Source organism: Pseudopodoces humilis, chromosome 18 (genome assembly GCF_049639895.1).
Source record: "Pseudopodoces humilis isolate 2021_Gansu_Grassland_sample_001 chromosome 18, ASM4963989v1, whole genome shotgun sequence".
NCBI lineage: Eukaryota > Metazoa > Chordata > Aves > Passeriformes > Paridae > Pseudopodoces > Pseudopodoces humilis.
Window position 1 is genome coordinate 1,671,817 of NC_142217.1, and position 11,577 is coordinate 1,683,393.

Consider the following 11,577-nt stretch of genomic DNA (forward strand, 5'->3'; position numbering starts at 1 on the left):
CAATGCTGAGCAAGCCCTGGCTGGGTTGGAGGAAGCAGAAAGGCCAAGCCCTGAGCCCAGGCATGGCACAGCAGGGCCTGTCCCTCACGGGTGGCTCGGGGCTCTTTGTGGGGCAGTGGGATGTGAGGGGCAGCAAGGACAAATGCCATAAACCTGTGTGACACTCCAGATCCTTATGGAACAAAGATGCCAGTGTGACACCATGGGAAGTTGTGAAACCAAGGGGATCAATGTGGCACTCTTGGGCCCATGGAACCAAGGGACCAGTGGGACACTCTGGGGTCTCATGGAAACAAGAGGTCACTGTGAGCCTGCAGGGCTGTAACACCCCAGAACACTTCAATGCTGGTGGTAACCAAAGGTTCCTGTGCTTGAGTTTGGTGCACAGGAGAAACACCAACCAGATCTTCTCAACATGGACAGATGCAAAGAATATTCTAGGTAGGAAGGGACCCACAAGGACCATCAAGTCCAGCTCTTAAGTGAATGGCCACACAGGGATTGAACCCACAGCCTTGGTGATGCTTGGTGATTTAACGGGCAAAATATAGACAATCAAGGAATTTTGGCAAAGGGTTTAATACAACATCCAACTGAACATAAAACTCTTACCATAGCATTAACTTTGCAAATTTAGCTGTTTAACCTAAAAAGTGTTAACCCTTAAGATTTTGGGTAACATTAAGATATCCAAAAATGTTCCAGGTACGTAGGATAGGAAGGAGAAGAAAAGGAGACCAGAAGGAGAGAAGATCTACAGAAAAACACTTCCAGGATGATCCCAGTCACTCCCACTACAATTGCAGTCAATCCCAGTATGAGCTGTTGCACCCAGTCACCCCTAGTATGGTTCCAGTCACTCCCAGATCCTCCCAGCATGATTCTAGTCATGGCCAGAGTGACTCCCTGTCATTCCCAGGATGGGCTCAGTTACTCTCAGTCACCTCCAGCATGGTTCCAGTCACAGACAGCACCTTTCCATTTGCTCCCAGTATGATCCCAGCTAATTCCAGTAGGATCCCAGTATGACCCCAGCATGGGCACAGCTGCTCCCAGGATTATCCAGTGTGGTTCCAGTTGTTCCCATTGACCTGCACTGTGGTTTCAGTCTCTCCCAGTCTATCCCAGTTGCTCCTAGTCACTCCTCAGGCCCAGTATATCCCAGTCAAGCTGGGATTCACTCCCTGAATTCACAGCCCCCCCATCTGTGGAATCATCACCCCCCTATCCCACAGGTGACCAGGGAGGGAGAACTCGGCCCAGATATCCTGGGGGGTTTCTGGGTTGGGTTTTTGGGGGTGATTATTGGAGAATGAAGAACACCAAAGCTGAGAAGAAAATGCCCTTTGGGGGGGACATTTGGGGTTCCCAGTGGCAGCTACCAGCAGAGGCAGCCTGGAGGAGCAGAGCCCTGTGTCCCCAAGAACCCCAAAGTGGGGAGCCCAGAGAAGGGGAGCACCATGATTTGTGGGACCCTCAGTTGCATAGAGAGGGGCAGGGGGGACTCCTTGGACCCCCTGCACCCCCAAGAAGGGAATAAGGGGAGCAGGGACCCTGGGACCCCAAAAAATTCCAGCATCCCTAAGTGGGGAGATGGAAATGGGGGGAAGTTTTCAAATTCCTGGCACTCCCAGCAGCCAGAAGAGGTCAGGGACCGAGTAGACAGGGGACTGCCAGTACAAGCGTGACCCCCAGCAGCTGGGACAGGGGTGAAACCCTGAACACCAAAAGGGAGAGAACATAGATGGGACTAGAACTCCTGGGAGGAATTTTCAGGATGGAATCTTAGTGGTGTACAATTTTTATGGACCCCATGTCTTGGGTTGCAATGCAAGATTCAACAAAAGTATGTATTCTCTCACCATCTGTTAAAAACAAGTGGAGCAGTTTTTATTATCTCCTTCATGACCCATCCCTCATAACTGGGGGATGACTTCTATTAATGGGCCAGCTGTTAAAACCAGGTGGGGCAGTGCTCTTTATCTCTTCCACCACCCATCCTTCCTCCAGGGGGATATCTTCTGTTAATGGGCCATTGAGTCTCACTGCAGGACTGATAAAATGACATCATCCCCTTGTGAGATGCTCCACCCAGGGGGAGGAGCCAAGCATTCCTGCATGGATATAATCTGGGAATCAGAACACCACAGGCAGTCTTTCTCCACTGGATTCCCAGAGGAGAGACCAGAATCGTCTACAGCACCGGAACTTTAGAGGTAAGCTACAATCTTCTACGGGATCATTGCTTCAACAGAATCACATCTGTCACTCCAGGAGAACTGCAGCCACCATTTAATCAGACTGCTGCCAGCACCCTGACCAACAGGGTGTCTGGTTGTATTCTGACTCTCTCAGCGAGTTGTTTTTTGTTGGTTTTTTTCTTTTGTACTGCTGCATTTTCATTTTTCTTCCTTTAGTAAAGAACTACTATTTCTATTCCTACATCGTTATCTGAGATCACTTTGATAGCAAGAATATAATAATTCGGAGAGGGTTGTTGCTTACATTTTTATCAATTTCAATGGGGGTTTCTGCCTTCCTTAGCAAACACTTTTCCTTTCAAACCAAGACACTCCAGATACCCGGCGACTTATAGAGAGGGACTTGGACAGAGGGACCTTCAAACTCAACATGCTCATTCCTTGTTTTCTCCCAAACCAGGATTTCCCAATCCCAAACTTTGGCTGGATGGATGAGAAGGCTGCAAGGAAGAGGAAGATGCCCCAGGACACCCAGGCAGGTGAGGTGGAAGTCAGTGCCCCTTTCCCCCTCTCTCCTGCGTCCTGCTGGGGACGCACTGGGGGGATCTCCTTCCCCTTCCCTCTGGCACGGAGGCAAATCCCATCCTCTCCTTGTCCTTCCTCCCCCAGACAAGGAGCTGAGGATGGAGACCAGGGAGGACAAATCCCCATGGCAGAACCTCGAGGAAGAGGCCGTTTTGAGCAGCTCCACAGCGCAAGAATCCAATGGGGAGGAAAAGCCCCGGAGATCCCACAGGAGGAGGGGCTCCAAACCCATCCCAGGGTGCTCTGAGGAGGAAAGACCCACCCTGTGCCGGGAAGGCGGCTGGAGATCCAGCCAGGGCTCTGAGCTGGTGGTCCATGAGCAGCTTCAGGATGGGGAGAAGCGCTACAAGTGCTTGGAGTGTGGGAAGAGCTTCAGTCAGAGCAACAGCCTGATCTGCCACCAGATGATCCACACTGGGGAATGGGCCTACGAGTGTGGGGAATGTGGGAAGGGCTTCAGCTGGAGCTCTCAACTCATCGTCCACCAGCGCATCCACACTGGGGAGAGGCCCTACGAGTGTCCCCAGTGTGGGAAGAGCTTCTCAGACAGGTCTAACATCGTCAGACACCAACCGAGGCACCAGTAAGGGACGCCCTGTAAATGCCCCAAGTTCAGATAGACCTTTTTGCACTGCTCCAGCTTCATCCCCCCTTGGAGGGCTGACATTGGGAAGAGACCTGGTGATCCATGTTCCCTGTGATCCATGCTTTGAGGACACCTGTACCTTTTCCTGCCCATGGCAATGACATGATGGGGGATCAAAGAATGTGAGAGTCTGATCATGGCCCATTATATTCAATCCCATCTCAGGTCATTGCCAGGGGCAGGAAAAGGACTCCCTCTCTCTCACCAGAGGAGAAGGGTGTCCTTTCCAGGCAGGAGGAAATATGTGGCTGAGATACACCAGTCAGTGCTCGTGTTTTAGTTTTCCCTGTACATAGTTTGTCTTATCCCTTCTATTCTCCAAGTTTTTTCTATTCCTGTTTGTTCCTTATCCCGTTGCTGTTCTCAATAAATTGTTCTTATCCCAGCCTGGGATCTTTGCCTTTTCTGCTTTCCATGGGAGGTGGGAGGAAAGCAAGCGGCAGCATGGTTTCAGCAGGAGCAGGAAATTGGGGAATCCCATTCCTGAAGCCCAGCCCGTGGAAACCGAGCATCCCAGCTGGTGCCAGGCCTGGTTACCATGGCCAGCAACCTTGGGAGCAGATCCCTGGCTGGGGGCTGTGGGAACCTCTTCCCTCTGGTGCCCAGGGACAGGAGTGGAGGGAGCGGCTGGAGCTGAGGCGGGCAGGTTTAGGCTGGATGTGAGGAAAAGGTTTTTCCCCCGAGGCTGCTGGGGCACTGAACAGGCTCCCCAGGGAAGGCTCCCAGCTCCAGGGCTGGCTGAGCTCCAGCAGCGTTTGGCCAGCGCTGCCAGGCCCAGGCTGGGATTGTTGGGGTGTCCTGTGCAGGGCCAGCAGTTGGACTGGAGGATCCCCATGGCTCCCTCCCAACTCAGCCAATTCTGTGGCTCTGTGATTCCAGGAGCCTGGGGATAGGACTGCAAATGGTTGCCATGGCAACGGACTCGGGCTCCAGGCCTGAGCTGGTGTCCATGGCAACCACCCCTGGCATGGGGTCTCCATGGAGCTGCCAAGGGACTGACCATAGCAACAGGAGGCTGTGGTTGCCATGGAAACATACCATCGCAACAGAAGCCTGGTGATGGTTGCCATGGAAACAGACCATAGCAACAGGGGCTGGTGATGGTTGCCTACAAAGGATCAGATTTGTTACAGGCCCTCCGAGGGGTTCCATGGGGACATTCCAAGAGTCTCTAGGCTCTTCAGAAGCCGGAATGTCACAGGCACAGACAGGGGCTCCACAGAGACCTCCCAGGGGTTTCTGGGGATGCTGAAGAGCCGTGTACTCAGACGCAGTCCCAGCAGTTCCATGGTGACATCCCAGGGGACCTTGGGCTGCAAAGGCACCGCTCTGTCACAGGCACTGACGGGGGCTCCACGGTGATATCCCAGGAGTCCCTAGGCTGCCAAAGAGCCGGGATGTCACAGACACTCCCAAGGCTTCCTGTCATGGGCAGAGTGGGAGCTTCAGGCTAAAGCTTTATTTCTTAATTGGAGAAAATCCTGCTGAGTCATGAGGTGGAGAAATGACACCCAACAGCCGCCAGCAATCCTCAAACCCCTCTAGGATGCCTAGACTTTTAAATTCCTTCTAAGAGAGGAGACTGGGGTGGCTGTCCACTCCAATCCCGGTCCCAGACTCTGTTTATGTGTAAAAGACTTGACAGGTGGAATTGAACCATAATGCAATTTGTCCCACAGGATTAATAACGGAATACCATCCATCTTTTCTGATGCCCATTGCCAAAATTGGTACTCTCCCTTAAACATTTCCTGTATCCAAGGGTATCTTCCAGAAAAAAACTGGGACCCAGAAAAAAACAGCTAGCTCTGGCTGGCCTTGGCCTCTGGTGCTCACCTCACATCAGTCCCTGAAACAGTGCGGCTCTGTTCCTTCATATGGAAAAGCACCAGCCTTCTTGTCCAGGGACCATTTAGAATTTGGCATCCCGAATTCCATAGATCTAAGAATTGCTCCAAGACAAAAGCAGCCAGGACAGAGGGGTTAGGTTGGCCCTGTCCTCTTGTGATTTTCTTAGATTATAAGCAGTCTGTTTTCATTTGAAAACCCCTTGGAGAATGCCCAGAGATCTCCCAAGGTGGGGTTTTGAGGCCTCAGGCACATGACCACTCTATAGGGACAAAGGAGCTCTGTGCTCTGTGGGGTGGAGACTGAGGACAGTGGAGGAGAGCCATGAGAGTGTTCAAAGAGTGGTTTCAGAGATGGTGGATCCTTTTGACATGGTGGAAAAGAGCCAGAGAAAGAAAAATGGATGGCAAGTGCAGCTGGGGAGGCCCAGTATGAACACCAGGTGAAAGGAATTTGTCGCAGGGCTGTGGTGCAACACATCCCCCAGAAGGAGTCTGGAGCAGCCCAAGGCTTTGTGTGGCCAGGCAGAGGCAGGCAGGACGCAGAGCTATCAGCAAAGGAAGGGGCCAGCAAGGTGGGGCAGCCGGGGGATGACGACAGCCTGCAGGGACAGAGGCGCAGGGCATGGACACCACAGGGCAGCCAGGGCTGGAGAGGGCACAGGGATGGGCAGCAGCTGCAAGGCCCTGCCAGAGGCAACTTGTGCAGCCCTTTGGCCATGGCTGCTGGCCCTGGGCCTGAGGCCAGCAGGGGACAAGTGACCCTGGCAGCCCTGGGGCCTCATTGCCTCCTTGTCCCTGCTCAGCAGACTGGCAGGGGCCGCCCCATGGTGCTGCCCTTGGCATTGCACATCCCCACATGCCAGTGCCCCGGGAAGAGCCCTGAGCAATGAGGGAGGGACAGCATCTGCCTTGCCAGGGGCTGGGGCTCAGCCCTTGGCCCTTGGCATTCCTGAAACACATCCAGCTTTGCTCAGCACCACAGACACCTTTCCCTTGCTTGTCCCCAGCTGCCATCAGGGCCTCCAGTCTTCTGCTCTGCCTGGAACCTGGGGACGCTTTCTCACTCGTGTCTCTCATTTCAACTCCAAGAAACTTCAGTGTTTCCATCTGACTTGGAGCTCTTGAGAAGTTTCTGGAGCACACTCTGAGGGACTGAGTGTGATGCCAAGAGCCCCAAAGGCCCGAGAGGGTGATGAAAGTGCTGGTGCTGTGTCTGTGCTGCTGAGCTGGGCCGGGCTCCTGGCCCAGAGGCAGCTCCTGGCAAGGGCAGCGCTGCAGAGAGACAGCTCTGGCCAGGAGCAGCTCCTGAGCACAGCCCAGCAGGGCTGGGGCCCTGCCAGGGCAGCTCAGGGACACGAGCAGGCCCAGACAGAGCTGCCAGGGGCTCAGCACTGGCAGGGGCTGTGGGATGTGCCAGAGGGGGCTGTGTCACAGCAGCACCTCTGTGGCTGTGTCCTGGAGCCCCAGAGCAGCTGGGATGTCAGAAAGGGGCTGTGTGACAGCTCCGAGTGGGTTGTGTGAGGTCACAGATGGGGCTGTGACATCACAGAGTTTGTTGTGTGAGGTCACTGAGCAGCTACGGCATCATAGAGGGTGACATCAGAAATCAGGGTGTGATGTCACAGTGTGGGCTGGGTGATATCACAGTGGGTTGTGACATCACAGACATGACTATGACATCAGAGGTTGAATGCACATCACAGAGGGGATTCTGACATCACAGAGCAGGTTGTGACATCACAGAGTTGCTGTATGACATCACAGAGCCACCACAGGATGGACTGTGACATCACTGGTTGGTTGTGAGACATCACAGAACAGGCTGTGAAGTCTCATGGTGGTGATGTGACATCCCAGAGTGGGCTGTGATGTCACACAGCAATCGCAGAGGGTGGCTCTGTGACATCAGACAGCAGGCTGTGACATCACAGAGAAGCTGTGTGACATCACCATGTTCCCTGTGACATCACAGAGGAGAGTGTGTGATGTCAGAGAGAAGGCTGTGACATCAGAGAGTGACTTCTGCCATCTCAGAGGAGCTGGGGCATCACAGAACGACTCTGGGACCTGCCAAGTGCTGTGGGGCCTGGGACAGCAGGACAAGGACCCCCTGACAGCGTCCCTGTGTCCCCCAGGGCCAGAGCCTGGGCCAGGGCTCCTTCACCCCGTCACTAACGAGGGCTTGAGAGCGCTTAAAAAATCCCCAGCAAGGGAGCAGCAAAAACCAGATTTAATATTAAGCACCAGCAGCACAAAGTTCCTTGGCAAGAGCCACTGTGCTCCTGATTGGACACTTCAGGCACAGCAAGGAAACAAAGCAACAACAAAACCAAACAAAATCCAGGCAATCCAACCAGAAATGAATCCAGAACTGTCCTTTTGTGTGTGTGTGTGTGTGGGTGGGTGTGTGTGTGTGTGTGTGTGTGTGTGTGTGTGTGTGTGTGACAAAGGAGAGTGAGGGCAAGGATTAAAGGAATAGAGCCTAAAAGCTTAACAGAGCTCAATCTTAACAGGATTCACCTGTACCTTAATCTATACCTCAAATGTCACAATTTAGCAAAGGATCAGGATTTAACAGTAGTTAACCTAACTTATAACCTATGACTTTATGATTTAACAGTGGAATAACACAGAACAGTATTCAACTTAGCTTATAACTTATATTGAACTTAACTTGAAAAAGAACAATACTGAGCACCATTGAACTTAGCTTGTACCTCATGACTTACCCTCACTCACAGGCCTGACTGACTCAGATCTCCAAGGCACTCCAGCCCCTCCGAGAGCAGCATTTCTGCCACATTTGCCAGGGCACAGCACTGGTGTGTGCACACAGACACAAAGAGGCAGTGCAAGGCAGCTGTGAGAAATTCCCCTGCAGGGCAGGGAAATGCTCCCTGCCGATGCTTTGGCATCTCCCCAGCGGGCCAAGGGCTGAGCCTGCAGGAGTGGGGGGATCGGCCCAGGCTCCGTCGTTGTTCGGGGATGCCCCGAGTGCAGCAAACGGGAGAGTTCCTGGCTCGCAGAGGCCCCACTCAGAGGGAGGTGGCTGGCCCAGGAGAGCTGCAAGGGGCTCCTTTTGGAGCGCTGTTTGTAGGGCCCCAAGAGAGGGGCTTCAGGCACAGCAATGTTTCATCCTGGCCGCACTTGGCATCAACAGCTTTCTTTGCAAGGCTGAGAACAGGGATGCTGTGCCACGGAGAGAACAGAAACAGTTCCCAGGGCTGCTCCTGAAGCAAGCAGGAGCTGCTTGGGCAGCAGCAGTGCCTGGGAGCAGACAGTGTTTCTGATGAGCTGCAGAGGAGCTGAGCCCAGGGGCTGTTGGCCAAGGCCCAGGCCCAAGGAGCATTTCTCAGCTGGCAGGGTGGCCTGAGAAGGGGAGGGGGGAATGCACCAGCACAGGGCCCATGGAACCAAGGGACCATTGGGACACTGCAGGGCCCAATGGAACCAAGCAGAACATTCTGACACTGTGGGGCTCCATGGAACCAAGGATCCATTGTGATACCACAGGGCCTCATGAAAGCAGGGGAACCACAGTGACCCTGGGGGGCTCCATGGGACCAAGGGCCCATTGTGGCATTTTGGAACCTGTGGAACCACAGAGACCATGGTGACACTGCAGGGCCCAATGGAACCAAGGGAACATGGAAACAGGTCTGGCTTGGCCTGGCTGGTTCAGCTGACATGGGCATGTTGAGGGTCACTTCTCATCTGCTACTAGAACACTGGGGCTCTGTGCTTTCCTTCCTATGGAAAAGAACTGTCCTTCTCCATGAACCCATGTCCAGATATGGGATTTTACCTCCAAATTTCTTGATATCCAGGGATTTTTCCCATGGGAATATTGCCAGGAAAACTCTGTCTGGCAGTGGTTCAGGAGGGTCACCTCTCATCTAACCTCAAAACATTGGGAATGCTCAGTGCCCTCCTTCTCATGGGAAGGAGCTGTCCTTCTGCAGGTGCCCATGGCCAAAATTGGGATTCCACCTCCAATATTCCCTAGATCAAAAGACTGCTCTCAGATGAAGTCTGCCGTTACTGACAAGTCTGGCTGGCCTTGGCCTTTTGATGTCCAGTTCTCACCTGCCTTCCGAACCCTGGGGCTCCCTGCTTTCCTTCCTATGGGAAAGAACTGTCCTTCTCAGCCAGGTGCCCATGACCCAAACTGGTATTCCACCTCCAACACTGCCTGTTATTAGAGACTGGAGGAGATTGTTGGCTGGAAACATTTTGTGTGGGTGGGAGGAAGGGGCAGGTCCAGCCTTGCCCTGCCCTGGAACCCCAGCACTGCACTGCCCTGGAACCCCAATCCCCCCAGAGCCTCTATCCCAGCCCAGCACTGTCTGCCAGTCCCTGGCACACCAAAGGCAATGCTCCACACTCACCTCTGGAGCCCCCAGCCCAGCTCCTGAGTGACCAAATGATGGGAAATCCCACCTGGGGAAAGGGCCCAGGAAGACCAAGGGGAACTTAAGGCTGACTACAAGGCAAGCACACATCTTGACCCTACCTCCTCTTGAATTTCTATCTGAATGCTTCTGGAATCCAGGAGTTGGTATCTCTGTGTGTGTTTCTCTAAGGCTTTTTTGTCTTTCTTTCTTTTTGTGTTTCCTATTTCTGTCCTCTTGCAAATTTTGAGAAACTTAAAATGAACAGGCTTAGAGTTTGTGGAGTTGAATGGGCCAAGTTAATGCTTTGAGAAGTTTTTTGTTTATTGACTGTCCTATTAAACCATTTGTCAAAGTTTCTCTGATTTTCTATAGTTACCAGTAAAGGCTGTTTTGTTGTTTTGAGCTCCTCAGAATCTCTTGCTGGCATTTCTCCAGTGCATCCAACTCAGAAGACACAAAAAATTGTAATTCCTTTTAAATGCCTCCTTGAGAGAGTTGTCTGGGGGATGAGGGTCCTGCTTGGTGGCAGCCCTGCATTTCCCTCCTCCAGTCTTGGTCTCCAGCACAGCCATGGAGGCTCTTTGGGCTCTGGACTTTTCCTGCAGCCACCAAGAGCGGCTTAGCCCTGCCTTTGGCACAGCCAGCCCTGGCCAGCACAGGCCATGCACAGCAATTCCTTGTCTGTGCCTGACCTTGCTGCCAGCCCCGGCAGCGGCTCCGTGGCCCCTTTGTGCCCCGCTGGCCCAGCCATGGTGCCCCAGCCCCTGGGCAGGCCCAGCCCAGGGCAGGAGCATTGCGGGCATGGGCCCTGTGCCGTGGTGCCCACAGCAGCCCTGGGGCTCTGTGCCCCATGGCCTCCCTGCTGGGCAGCCTCTCCCAGCTCCTGCAGAGCCCGTGGCACCTGTGGGCCTGCACACACAGCCCTGCCCTGGGCTCTGCCGGGCTCTGGGCCAGCACAGAGGCTGGGCAGGGCTGGCCATGGCCGGCAACAGGCCCTGAGCCCCACAGGAGGATGGAGCTGGGCCACAGCCAAATTCAGCCAGGCCAAACCTGGGGTCAGCAGCCAGGGCTGCCAACACCTGGGGACAGAGCCTGGTGGTGACAAATATCCTGGGCCCCCTCCCTGCTCTGCTCGTGCCACCAAGGGCACAGAGCAGCCTCCTCTCTCGGCCACTTGCCTGTTTTCAATCCCTTGCCCTGCAGGTGCTGTCCCTGCCCCACAAGGCCTGGGCTGAGTCCTGTCCCTGCACGCTCACACAGGCTGAGATGGACACTGCTGGTTTCTCTGGCAGGCTCTCTGAGCCCAGCCCAGCTCCCTCCAAGCTGTCCCAGCTGCCCTGAGCTCTCGGCAGCACCCAGGGCCTCTCCCCAGCACAGCCCAGCCGGCTCTGGCCCCACAGCTCTGCTCAGGGCAGGCTGCTCTGGGCACTGCCCCACGGCCTCAGCCCCTCTGCAGGGCACAGCAGCAGCTGCAGCTCAGAGAGGCCTCAGCCCCAGCCATGGGGGAAGGTGCTTGGCCAAGGGAAAAGGAGGTTCCTTGGGTGCCCTGCTCCCCTCTCCCTGAGGTGCTGAGAGCTCTGCAGCCCCTCCTGCCATCCCATCTGCCCAGGCCAGCACAACAGCCCTGGCCTTGGAGCCCTCAGGAGCTGCTCCTGCTCCAGGCCCAGGGCCCATCCCAAAGCTGGGATAGCCAGAAAGCTGTGCCCATTTCTGCTCATTCCTGCTCTGATGAGGAGGGATCCTCAGCCACTTGGAGGTTGCTAATGCATTTTGATACTACAATTGCCACTTCTTTCTTGGGCTCATGGAACCAAGAGGCCCTTGTGTCACTGCAGGACCTTGTGGAACCATGCAGAGCATTGTGACAGATCAGGACCTCATGTCATGATGGGGCCATTGTG

The 11,577-nt window shown here is 54.4% G+C and overlaps 1 protein-coding gene across 1 annotated transcript in view; it reads right to left on the reverse strand.

Moving 5' to 3' along the window:
• Window positions 1-11,577, reverse strand: part of LOC148182897 (uncharacterized) — a 164,575-nt gene that overhangs the window by 85,535 nt on the left and 67,463 nt on the right. Inside the window, exon 5 of the mRNA XM_088064260.1 lies at window positions 4,019-4,025. Within this exon, the coding sequence (XP_087920386.1) occupies window positions 4,019-4,025 (7 nt within the window). The remainder of the gene's footprint in view (window positions 1-4,018; window positions 4,026-11,577) is intronic.